Source organism: Triplophysa dalaica, chromosome 5 (genome assembly GCF_015846415.1).
Source record: "Triplophysa dalaica isolate WHDGS20190420 chromosome 5, ASM1584641v1, whole genome shotgun sequence".
Taxonomy (NCBI): domain Eukaryota; kingdom Metazoa; phylum Chordata; class Actinopteri; order Cypriniformes; family Nemacheilidae; genus Triplophysa; species Triplophysa dalaica.
The window spans coordinates 14,160,034-14,173,232 of record NC_079546.1 but is presented as its reverse complement, the minus strand read 5'-3'; the positions used below and the strand labels follow the sequence as shown (position 1 = coordinate 14,173,232).

General features: G+C 42.9%; 1 protein-coding gene across 1 annotated transcript; it reads left to right on the top strand.

Moving 5' to 3' along the window:
• The first annotated feature begins 8,710 nt into the window (after nucleotides 1-8,710).
• On the top strand, nucleotides 8,711-13,180 carry LOC130421158 (uncharacterized). The gene is made up of 2 exons (XM_056748900.1): nucleotides 8,711-8,735; nucleotides 11,217-13,180. The coding sequence occupies exon 2, from the start codon at nucleotides 11,241-11,243 to the stop codon at nucleotides 12,633-12,635; it is 1,395 nt and encodes a 464-aa protein (XP_056604878.1). The 5' UTR covers nucleotides 8,711-8,735; nucleotides 11,217-11,240; the 3' UTR covers nucleotides 12,636-13,180.
• The last annotated feature ends 19 nt before the right edge of the window (nucleotides 13,181-13,199 follow it).

Below are 13,199 nucleotides of genomic sequence, written 5' to 3'. Positions count from 1 at the left end.
ACTCTGTCACTCACTCACTCATCTATTCATATACTTAAATTGCTTATTGATGAGAATAACATTGACCTTTAGGCCTTGTTAATTCATTATTAAAAACATCAAAGTCACTTTTAAACAAAGAAACGTGTAGAATGACCTCAGTCATTAAAGATGACTGACAGACAAACTACTGTAAAATTACAGGAACATCCTGTTTTTATTCATCCTATCAAATCACAGTGAAAGCATGAGCCACACCCACTATTCATCTTGGAAATATGTCAAAATACCACTTGTGCTTCACAAATACTGCAGCATAACATCCATGACTTGATGTTTTATTGTTGTTTAAAGTCATCGTTATTGTGATCAGTGTTTGCTTTAGTTGGGCTCTTTCATTCTTCATTCCTTAATTTCTTTGGACGGCTGTGACAGTTTTTTATATAAAACATAATTTTGTAGAAAATAACATCTAAGGAAAATATGATAAGATTATTTTACAAGCTTTTTCTCTGATGATGTTTAATTTCTAATTTGAATAATTTCTAAGTTGTTTAAATTGTAATTTAAGTTTTTTTGGTTGTCACCATTGTTGAGACAAACTGTTTTATTCTTGATGTCTGCTAGAACATTTTAATGTGCTGTTATAGACCTTCAGTATATTGTTTAATTTAATTCAATACAATATCATAATTGAGGATAACAAAAAACACTTTAAATCACTACCTAAACTCTAATAAATATTAAAACTAGGGAAAGCACAGGGTCAAGATACCAACTAAAGCAAACACTCATCACCATAATGGTGACTCAACAAACCATCAACATGTAAACTTGTGTTAATTGTCAGTTAAAACTTTTGTAGACGTGCAACAGAAATAAAGTGACAGTGGTGTCTGTAAGTGAAAGTGATAATAGTGTTTGTGGATTTGAAAACTACGGAATTTCACTGTTCATTTCCGAGAGAATTGACAGTGTTTTCCGTATTTTTACGGACGTTTTTTGACAACAGTTTTCTCTATGAAAACTACAGAATTTCACCGTTAATTTCACGGGCATTTTTTAAAGTGTACAGTATGCCAAAAATGTCTATTGGTCCTTCCAGTTCGATTTCAACACGGAAGTGGAGTGAAGTCAGTCTATCATGGTGTGACGAGTCACCCCTGGCGCAATCAGTGTCGGCATGGAAACCAAGCGGATGAGAGCGGCCCTGGGACTTCTAAGGGAAGCAGGTGCTACGCGATCCCTTCTGCCGGATGCGAGAACCACCGCCCACCAACTTTTAACCAAGCTTACCGCGCAAGACGACATAGAGGCTTACCCTTCATACATTTGAGGTCATCGCGTCACGGGAGTCATGGGATAGAGCCGAGTGGGCGAAGATTCTGGCGCCTTTCCTTACCGGTGAAGCCCAACGGGCCTATTATGCCTTACCCACCCCCGCCAGTGAAAATTATGACCTCCTCAAGAGGGAAATTCTTGCCCGGATCGGTCTCTCGCCAGTCAGCGCCGCCCAGCAATTCCAGCAGTGGGTCTACGACGAGCAGCAGCCGGTCAGGCCACAAGCTGCCCAATTGACGCGACTGGGACACCTGTGGCTACTGACGGAGGAACCTTCAGCCCTCCAAGTAGCTGAAAGGGTAGTGGTGGACCGACTTTTGCGGGCTCTCCCGCGCAGGTTCCGGACCACGGTGAGCATGAGGGGCCCCACCAATATCCGCGAGGTTGTGGAAGCAGTGGAGCTCGCCGAAGCCACGGCAGCCCGGGACGTGGGAGAGAGAGTGGCGATTGTACATCGGAGGCTACCAACTGGATGGCGACCTGCGGAGGGTACCTCAAGGCCAGACCCGAGAACTTACCTCCTCAGGATGAACCGATGCCCACCGAACCAGGCTCCACCGGGCCCCCTGCGTGGTTGGCGGGATGCACGGTACATCAGGCGGTGCCCTCCGGGGCTCCACGGCGCGCCGTAAGGGTGAATGGGCGCCCAGTGACGGCCACTTTGGACTCCGGCAGCTCAATCACTCTGGTTCAGCCCGGGGTAATCCGGTCCTACACCGCAGGTAAGGCCACCATCCCGATCACTTGTTTCCACGGAGATACCCGAAGCGTACCGGCCCGACGGGTGACCGTATCGGCCGACCCAGGATCGTGGGTACTGGAGATCGGGGTGGTGGAAGATCTGCCGGTATCAATGTTATTGGGCCGAGATTGGCCCGGGTTTGAGCAACTGTTAACAGCCACCGTGCAGTCGGCTAACCACGGGGGACATCCTTGGAAGCCTAAGCCCCAAAGAGACCGGAGACCACGACCCGCCCTGGTGGCTACGGACACCGAACGGGAGGGTGAGTGGCCCAATACTAATGTATATGCTGACCTTTTTCAGCAGGTGACGGGAGGGGGCTCCTTTGGAAAGGAGCAACGAGAGGACCCCCGTGTACAGAATTGTTGGAGCCAGGTCAGAATCGTCGATGGGGAAGACCGCGTGCCGGGTCCCCACCCCCTCCCACACTTCGTAATCAACAAGGGTCTGTTGTACTATGCGGCCTCGAGAAGGGGGGAGGAAAAACTTATTTTGGTGGTACCGAAGACCAAGACGGAGGCGGTACTCGAGTTGGCACATACCCACCCAATGGCGGGACACCTGGCAGCGGCAAACACCATTCAGCGCGTCAGGGACCGGTTCCACTGGCCCGGCCTCGAAGGGGAGGCCAAGAGATTTTGTCAAAGCTGCCCTACCTGCCAACAGAAGTCTCCCCAGCGTCCTCCCCCCAGCCCACTGATTCCATTACGAGTGATTGAGGTACCCTTCGAGCGCATAGGGATGGACCTGGTAGGACCGTTGCCGAAGTCTGCCCGGGGATACGAATACATCCTGGTCATCGTGGACTACGCGACGAGGTACCCAGAGGCGCTACCCCTGAGGAAGGCTACAGCCAAGGCCATAGCCAAGGAATTCTTTTTGTTCTTCAGCCGCGTCGGTATTCCCACCGAAGTCCTGACTGACCAGGGAACTCCATTCATGTCCCGGCTAATGGCGGACCTCTGCCACCTGCTCCAGGTCAAACAGCTCAGGACGTCAGTTTATCACCCTCAGACGGATGGGTTGGTGGAGCGATTTAATCAAACCCTGAAGCAGATGCTCCGTCGTGTGGTGGCAGAGGATGGGCGCGACTGGGACCTCCTATTACCCTATGTGCTCTTCTGGATCCGGGAAGTTCCTCAGGCATCTACAGGCTTCACTCCATTCGAGCTGCTGTTTGGCCGTCAACCCAGAGGACTCCTGGATGTCGCCAGAGATGCGTGGGTACAACAACCAGCACCGCACCGCAGTGTAATCGAGCACATACAGCAGATACGAGCCAGGATAGACCGAGTGATGCCTATGGTAAAGGAACATCTAGTCGAGGCCCAGCGCGCCCAACAACAGTGGTATGACCGGCCCGCCCAACCCAGGGAGTTCCAACCAGGTGACCGTGTATTGGTATTGACCCCCACCACCACGTCGAAGTTCCTAGCATCATGGAAAGGACCATACACCGTTGTAGAGAGGGTGGGTCCGGTCAACTACCGTCTCCGCCAGCCGGGTCGACGACGGGAGGTTCAGCTGTATCACATAAACCTACTGAAGAAGTGAATACCCCCGCCAACCCAGATGGCAGCCTTCGCCGCGGATGAACCAACATTGGTTCAGATGGGGGAACAGCTGTCCCCCGTCCAGAAGAAAGATCTCCAGTCCCTGGTCAGTCAGTTCCGGGATGTATTTTCGGAAAACCGGGCAGACTAGGATAACACATCATGAGATCCGGACGTCTCCAGGAGTTATCGTAAGGCAACGGCCCTACCGGGTTCCAGAGGCTCGTCGACTGGCTATAGAGGAGGAGACCAGCCGGATGAAAAGACTTGGAGTGATAGAGCCCTCCCGCAGCCCATGGTCCAGTCCCATCGTCATGGTCCCCAAACCAGACGGCACTCTCCGCTTCTGCAATGATTTCCGGCGAGTGAATGAAGTATCCACCTTTGACGGATATCCAATGCCCCGAGTGGATGAACTTCTGGACCGGTTAGGGAAAGCCCGGTTTATTTCCACGCTCGATCTAACGAAGGGATACTGGCAGGTGCCCCTAGCTCCCGACTCCAAAGAGAAGACGGCGTTCAGTAGCCCGTCAGGACACTGGCAGTATACAGTGCTGCCGTTCGGCCTACATGGGGCACCTGCTACTTTCCAACGAATGATGGACATCCTTCTACGACCCCATCAGGCATACGCCGCGGCATACATCGACGATCTTGTCATCCACTCGGGGTCCTGGGACGACCATCTGGACAGATTGCGGAGAGTGCTCATGGACCTCAGGAAGGCCGGCTTGACGGCAAACCCAAAGAAGTGTCATCTCGGACTTGCCGAAGCCCAGTACCTGGGATACAGGGTAGGTGGGGGTTTGATCCAGCCCCAACCGAAGAAAGTAGAAGCCGTACGAAACGCCCCCCAACCTCAAAACAAGTCCCAGGTACGTGCCTTCCTGGGGCTAGCGGGTTATTATAGGTGCTTTATCCCCAACTTTTCGTCCATAGCCAGTCCCCTGACCGACCTGACCAGGAAGGGGCAGCCGGACAAGGTAAAGTGGAACCCTGAGGCGGAACGAGCCTTCCAGATGCTGAAGGAAGCACTGACAACATCCCCGATCCTACATGCTCCAGATTTTGGCTGCCCCTTCATACTCCAGACAGACGCATCGGATACTGGACTGGGAGCTGTACTGTCACAGAACAGGAACGGATCAGAACATCCGGTAGTGTACATAAGCCGTAAGCTCACCCCAGCGGAAACCCGATACGCCACGGTGGAGAGGGAGGCTCTGGCCATAAAGTGGGCAGTCCTGGAGCTGCGGTATTACCTTCTGGGACGTAAGTTCGACTTGGTGACGGACCATGCGCCACTACAGTGGATGAGCAAGGCAAAAAATTCCAACACCAGGGTCACGAGGTGGTTCCTAGCGCTCCAGGACTACCACTTCAAGGTGATACATCGGGCCGGAGTTTCCCATGGCAACGCAGATGGTCTGTCTACGATCTGGTCAGGATGGACAACTCGGTCAGGTGACACTTCCCCTCCCTACCATTACTCTTTTTCGTCTCTCCACAGGACCAGGTCGACACTTTGGGGGGGGGGAGTGTGACGAGTCACCCCTGGCGCAATCAGTGTCGCCATGGAAACCAAGCGGATCAGAGTGGCACACCTGCCGGTCGTTACCAATTAAGACCGACTCTGCAGCTATAAAAGAGTCTGCCTAAGAACGCAAGGTGAGCAAGATCTCCTTCGGACATGCTTATCCTAAAGGCTGTTTTCTTACCTCTTCCCAGGCTCAGACGAGTAACGACCGACAGGACCGCTCACCCACAACCCGGAAGTACTGGAAGAAACCCCAGATAGCAAGACGGCGAAAACCCCTGTGACAGGAAAGCAGGAAGGACGCCCTTCTCCCCCACGCTGCTGGAATATACATGCGTGGCGTATTTAGGTTGGACTTACTTTTATTCATTGACATCTGTTGAATTAAAGGAACCCCTTCGGGGTCTTAAAAAAACCTGTCCACGAGTACGTGTCGTTGCTTCCCCATCACACATGGTTAAAAGAAAAGAAAAAAAATCTAACATTGCTCTGTATACTATGTTACGTAAAATGAGACAAGTCTTTTTTGATTGCACTTATGCTTTTTGTGTTCCTTATGCTGTCCCAATTGCTTCCATTGCTAACCACCTGTAAGTCGCTTTGGATAAAAGCGTCTGCTAAATGACTAAATGTGGTCATATATGAAGCAGTTGCTTGCATGCTGAATATGTGCCTACATTCATGCATTAACATATACATAAATGAATACAAATTTGTGTCTTTACTTTACCAGGTGTTGCAGAAACCTACATTAAGCATGGTACTGAGTACAAAGTCACAGAGACTTATTCCGTGGTGAGGTGACAGAGCCTGTATTTTTGCGGATGCACGGGGACGATCAACAAAATGTCCTCTGAAAGATCCTCAGGGATCAATTCTCCAAGGCGAAGGATACTTTTTGTTGGTATTTCAGTATCAAGAAGACAAGGAAACATTTTTTGGCATACTGTATTGATAAACAAGGCCTAAAGGTCAATGCCACTCTCATCAATGAGCAATTTAAGTATGTGAATAGATGATTGAGTTCAGTGAGTGAGTGAGTGACTAAGGGAGGCAGGGATGGAGGGAGGTAGTGAGTGAATGAATGATTAAAGAAGAGAAGGAGCAAATGTATAAAATACATAAATTTAATGAATTTAGAAAATTCTGTGTGTTTTTAAATACAGACATTTGTTAAAGTACGCTAAAATATTAAAAATAAAACACAGACTTTACTAAATGGTGTCTAACAAATGTAAACTATTATGTTCGATTTAAAAATATATATATTCAATTGGGGTAACAATTTGTGCCACATTAACCTGACATATTTTGCCAAAAAATGAGAATCACTAAGAAAACGTATTGTATATTCGTTTTCAATATATATATATATATTTTATATAAATAAAAAAATATTTCTCATTCCTCCTGATGCATATCATTTTTTTAAAATGTATTTCATTTGTATAAAAAATTAAATAAAAAAGTAACAAAATTAATTTAAAAAGACGCTCTTAGAAGGGTAGTGTAGCCTATCCCTTGTTTAGTACATTTCTCCACACCATTACAAATTGCAATTTGTTTAATACTGTATTGATAAACAAGGCCTAAAGGTCAATGCCATTTTCATCAATCTGCAATTTAAGTATATGAATAGATGAGTGAGTGTGTGACTAAGGGAGGCAGGGATGGAGTGAGGTAGTGAGTGAATGGATGACTTAAGAAGAGAAGGAGCAAATGTATAAGATAAATAAATTGAATGAATTCAGAAAATTCTTTGTGTTTCTTAAATACAGACATTTGTTAAAGTACTCTAAAATATGTACAGCATAACCTAAAAATAAAACCCACACTTTACTAAATGGTGTCTAACAAATGTTAACTATTCACTTAAACATTGAGTAATTGTGGTCCTGGAGAAACATTATCTCAGCTGGTCCCTCTGATAAAACACAAATATATGATCATTAGAAACAACAGGAATTATTCACACATAACTAATATGTTAAATCCAGCATTTAATTTTAAACTGTTGTATGCAGAGTAAGTTTTTTCTTTCAAGCACTTACTTTTCACTTACCGCTTTGGAAGAGATGGTGGCCACAGTCAATGCTTCTTTGTGCTGACTTGTAAATGTGTGTAAATGAGATAGGGGTTGTTTATTTTGTTCAGCAGGGTATTAAAACATATATAAGTAAAGTGAAAGTGATCCAATTGTCAGATATGGTGACCCATACCCGAAATGTGACCTCTGCATTCAACCCATCCAGAGACTAGTGAAGTGAAGTCAAGTTGTGAACACACAGACACCCGGAGCAGTGGGTAGCTGTCACTGCAGAGCCCAGGGAGCAAGTAGGGGTAAGGTCAGTGTTGGGTGTAACTAGTTACTAAGTAATTAGTTACTGTAATCCAATTACTTTTCCCTTGAAAAAGTAAAGTAAGGGATTACACAAATGTTTTCTGTAATTTAATTACAGTTACTTTAGATGTAATTAAACTAAATACTTTGTGAAATATATGCGTGTGCAATAGTGTAATTGACATCAAAATTCAAAGTCTTACTTTGAAATCTGTGCTTTAATGTATAATTCTCACATTTGTAATACTTTGGTCATTTAATAATATTATTTATTTGAATGAATTAAATAAGCCGTTTCATGTCTATCCTTGAATCACTTAACTAATCAAGGTTGATGTAGGATATAGAAAGTAATTAGTAATGAGTAACTAAATACTTTTTGGACAGAGTAATTTGGACAGTAATCTAATTACACTATTGAATATGTAATGAGTAACTAGTAATTAATTACTTTTTCAGAGTAACTTACCCAACACTGGGTAAGGTGCATTGCTCAAGGGCACCTCAGTCATTACCCGCCGGCTTTGAGAATCGAACCGGCATATACTATGTCATTAGTGATCATAGTGCAACCTTTCCTCTTGAAACAGATGACAGACTCTTCTACACCGGCCCTAACAGGCAGAACATTCGGCTAGTTGTCCTGTCAGAGGAAGAGAAAACATCCGTTCTTGCAGAGTGCCACAATAATCCTGGACCTGTCAATCACAGGGGTGTCAGAGGAACATGAAACAGGGTTATCGCTGGCTACTGTTGGTCCACAATAATCAACAACTTCAAAGAATGGGTACACCTAGAGGTTGTTCTATACTTTTAACTTATACTTTTGCCACCTCAGTTTGTTAGGTACGGAGCCCGGGAGGGGACATGCGCGTTTCACTTAGTTTTGTCGTGGCCACGAGATATTAACTCGTGGGAACGTGATAATATGACGAGACCACGACATATTATCTCGAGGGAAAGTGATATTATGTTGTCGCCACGACATCAGCATGTTGAGGTAACGCCATCCTTATGTTGTGGCCACGCGATGTTAAGTCGTTCCCTCAAGATCCTATAATGTGGGAACGACATCCGTATCTCGTGCCCACGACTTCTTATGTTGAGGGAACAACATCAGTATCTCGTGGCCACGACTTCTTATGGCACGTTGATCAACAGAGAATCAACATGGATCAGCACGATTTTTTAAGGCAACGCAACATTGAGGAGGAAAACATAGCCCAAATCGAACAAGACAAGGTGATGGGACATTTATTTGCTTATAAATATGTAAGAGGCCAGTTTTTAAATGTGTTTATGTGTGTCATATCGTGTTCACACCACATGTACGCCACGCGATTCTTTTCAAATAAAGAATTCAGCTTGTGCTGTATTGCTGCTGCAGCTAGTGTGGACAAAGTCTTTAAATAACATGGAAAAATAACTAGTGCGTTGAGACGTTGGGCATGTAGATAGACACGTATGTGTTTTAAGGAAATTCGTTCGCACTTTATGATGCCCGTAAACAAGATCGTGCAAAATTCATACGAACTAGCCACCTTCGTTCAAATTACCCTAAAATTGTGTTGAACAAGCATATTACGTTCATATGCAATGAAACCATGCATTACACAGAACTGGCATTTGTAAATGAGTTAGAGGAGAATAAGTGTTTAATCCCAAATTTCCGTGACATTCCGCGCTTTATTTTTATGCCCTCATGCCACATCGTGGCGGAAAAAGTGGAAGCTGGCAGAACATCTAGCAATAAAGGATTATATTGCAAGCTCTCCTCGTATTTATAAATGTTTTTTGGGCTGCAATAATTATCAGAATTGACTCATTGATTTCAATTGAATTCATAAAGTTTGTCAAATGGATACAAACAAGGTATTTTTGATTGTCTTCTTTCTCGGGAACGCACATTTTCTTTCTACCGGTGATTGGCGTTATATATCCTCGTTTTGTCCGTAACATTTACATTAAGGAATTTAGCAGACGCTTTCATTGCAAAGTAAATTACAAAATCGAGGAAACAATGAGGCTATAAATCTTAAGGAGTCCACTATAATACAAAAACTGCTATCACAACCATTAAAAGTGCTTGGCAGTAGCCTATCTGCACGCAAAACATGCCTCATCATTTGAATGTTATTCAATTATGTGGCAAATTTCCACATAAAATGGTTGCATTGATATTTTTTCTAATAATGTTTTTGGATGAAATCAAACTTTTTTTGTTGGAACTATCACAATCACTGAACTAATATGATTAAGTCAAACTTGGCTATATACGGCCTAATGTATTTGTTATTCAAATCAAACGTACATACTTTATATTAAACCAATGTGTTTTCAGTCAAACAAAATACACTGAACATATTACACTCACCTAAACTGTTTTCATACTGATTTAATCTTGAACAATATTCTTGAATAAAAAATTCTTTACGCAAAATCTTTTTTACCGAAATGCGCTTTTTGTTTTAGACTTAATGCATGCTCAATAAGGATTCAATAAATTGGTAATGAAAACAGGAGTGAAGAGTACTTTCTTTCAAATTTCGAGAAGTAAAAAATTATTCAATGTATTTAATTTAGCAATGTAATTGTATTTTCCATATTTAATGCATATAGAACACCTATACTTAAACTGAGATGAGAGAATGGCGTCGCCTAGCTGCCTAAAAATGCATCTTAGAAGTGGAAAATTATTTTGAACCAAAAATCAACACGAAATTACAAACCGTTTTAATAAACGTAATCGCTTAGGAACCTCTTGGACAAAAGGCTAGGCTTTGCAGCCAGCCTGATGACTGGTTTTACACGACAAAGCACGTGAAACAATATTAACCTGATAATCGCCAACTAGCTCGAGTGTTTATGCATGTTCTCTAGGGGTTTTTTTTGTGGGCAGTCTGCTTTATTATTGTTTTTGTTCGTGTGCTAAAAATGCTTTTGTTCTTCACCCTTTAACTCCAGTAATCTCGGGATATCATGTAAATTAGTTGTGAATATAGCTTAGCCCTATTATCAGCTATATGTTCAAATAATTTATTAATAAAAATGCCATTTACTAATACTTGTATGTTGTGTGTAGCTATCGCTGCACAAATATTGGCTAAATTTTAACTAAATATATTAGCCTATATAAGTTGTATTTTACTTTTATTTTCGTTTGACAATTTATATTTAGCTTAAGATGCAGTGTTGGCCATGGCCCGGCCACTTTAGTAAACTGTGCCCTCTCACTTTTTGAAATGATAATAAAAAGAATCGTTTAAAACTATTTGCCACATGAATTTGATGAACACGGATTAAAGAAACAATACCAGCAGAACCATATATGGCGTCTGTTTTATTTCCAGATTCCGTTTTTCTCTGCGTGTATTCTGGCGTGAAATTATTTAACTATTCAGAATTCTTCTTAAGAGGTTAATTATTTTTTGTCAAGCGAAAAGCGTGTCTAAAAACATGAAACGTATACAATTAAACAACAATTATTAAAAGTTTAAGTCATAAATTTTATAAAAACAAACATTTCATTATTTCAAAATCTAAAGATACTAAGATAGAGGACATCTGTTTAGTGTACAGTTGTGAATTGTTGTGTTCAGATTTTAAATTATAACAAAAGAAATTGAGCTATTGATTACATTTCATAATTTTCACCCTGAATGTAGTGAATTAGAAATGCACAAGTTTTAAGCAATAATTGTAATCACTTGTTTCATTCAACAGATTGATGTATCTGTAATACCATTGATGTCAGAGAGAGAGCTAGCCAAGTACATTCCCTGTTATGGGGACAGAGTGGCAGTAGTGGCCTTTTGTCGAAAAACGCAAGATTCCATTTCAAATACAGACAGAAAAAGTAACTTGTTTGAGAGGTTAAGGAAACGAGTATGCACCACAAGTACCAAAGAAGAACATCGACAACATATTTCAAAACGATATGTTGGAAACTCAAATGCCAAGAAGAAATCTAAGCGTGTGGAACTGGGCTGGATGAACTTCAGTGCAAGAGAAAATGACTTCAAACAAGTTCGGTCTGCTAAAGGTGGAGGAACCAGGCATGTTTCTATGGATGTGAAGTCAACAGTTAGAGATGTACAGAAAATAGCAGAGGGGCTCTTTTTTCCAAATGGTAAATCCAAACATCTAGAACTGAAAAGTCTTGACTGCAGCATTCGAGATTTCTCCCACAGAATGGTTGAATCAGAATTTACCATTGAAGATTTGTATGAAGAAACAAAGGTAAAAATTCTCAGACTTTATCTTTTTACCAAAACCAACAATAGAGAAAGTACTGCAGAGAATTCTGACACGAACCCTGAAGCAGATGTCATGTTCACCGAGGGCGCCCAAGATGATGGTCAATCATCTAGCAGCTCTGGCATCAAAGAATGTGAAACAATTGACCTCACAACTTTAGAAGAGTCAGAGGAGACTAGTTTTATGTTACACAGTCCACTTTATATCATGGACCAGCAAATATCAGTCATGCAGACTGAGACGGTGTTCGATTACATGGAGACAGAAAACAGTGATGATATAATGCAAGAGCAAATGGCAGCACTGATTCAGGAAACTTCTGAAAATGTGAACACAGTGCAAGAAGTATGGAGTCAAGAGGCTTTCAACACCAATACCCCAGCACAGAACGTAAGGATTGCAACTGATGTGGAAGAGTCGCCATTTGAGGACTCATTTGACAATGTGGTCACAATTGGAGAAGGTTTAAGTGATGTTGGGAATTTGGAGGATACAATTCCACTTGAGGATCCTCCAAAAACAATTATTTTGGTGCGAAGAGGACAAGCTCTATGTGATTTGATGCAAGCTTTCAGTGACCCAGCATTAATGGACAAAGAGATCAGTATTCGAATGAAACTCCCTAATGGACAGATTGAAGAAGGTGTTGGACCAGGTGTTTTTCGTGACTGCTTGTCTGAATTCTGGGATGAATTCTATTCTAGGTGTGCTTTGGGCACCGATGTCAAGGTCCCATTTCTAAGACACGAATTTCAGAGTAATGAATGGCAAGCTGTTGGGAGAATATTGGCTAAAGGGTGGGATGCTGTCAAGTATTTCCCTATACGTCTTTCCCTCCCATTTCTTGAAGAAGCTCTATACGGTACTACATATAGCAGTGTTTAAGATTCCTTTATGCACTATGTGGCAAAACATGAGCGTGATGTTTTTGAAGAGGCAATGACAAACTTCAGCTCAGTTGATCATGAGTCGCTACTTGATGTTCTAGATTCGAATGATTGTCATCACAGGCCTACAGAAGAAAATCTTCCAGAACTTTTGGCTCAGTTAGGCCACAAAGCTCTCATCCAAACCCCTATGTTTGTGATTGAGTCCTGGAGACCTATACTTAAGGATCTTGCTAATACTTTGCCCCCACAGAAATTAGCAAAAATTTTGCAAGAGCAAAAACCAACACCTAAGAGTGTGAGGGAAATTCTTGTTTTTCCTGAAGTGATGACAGCCCAGCAGAGTTTTGTATCTAGACTTTTGAAGAAATACATTATGGAATTGGATGACACCACCTTAAAAAACTTCTTGCGCTTTTGCACAGGGGCTGATTTGCTTACTGGTAACCGCATCACGGTGAATTTCATTGAAACAAGTGATTTTCAGTGTCGTCCACAAGCTCACACATGTGGTTGCTATCTTATGTTGCCTTTAAACTACCAGAACTATCCAGACCTTCGC

Coding starts and splice junctions, on each gene's coding strand:
- LOC130421158 (XM_056748900.1), top strand. CDS start 11,241: ATGTCAGAGAGAGAGCTAGCCAAGTACATTCCCTGTTATGGGGACAGA.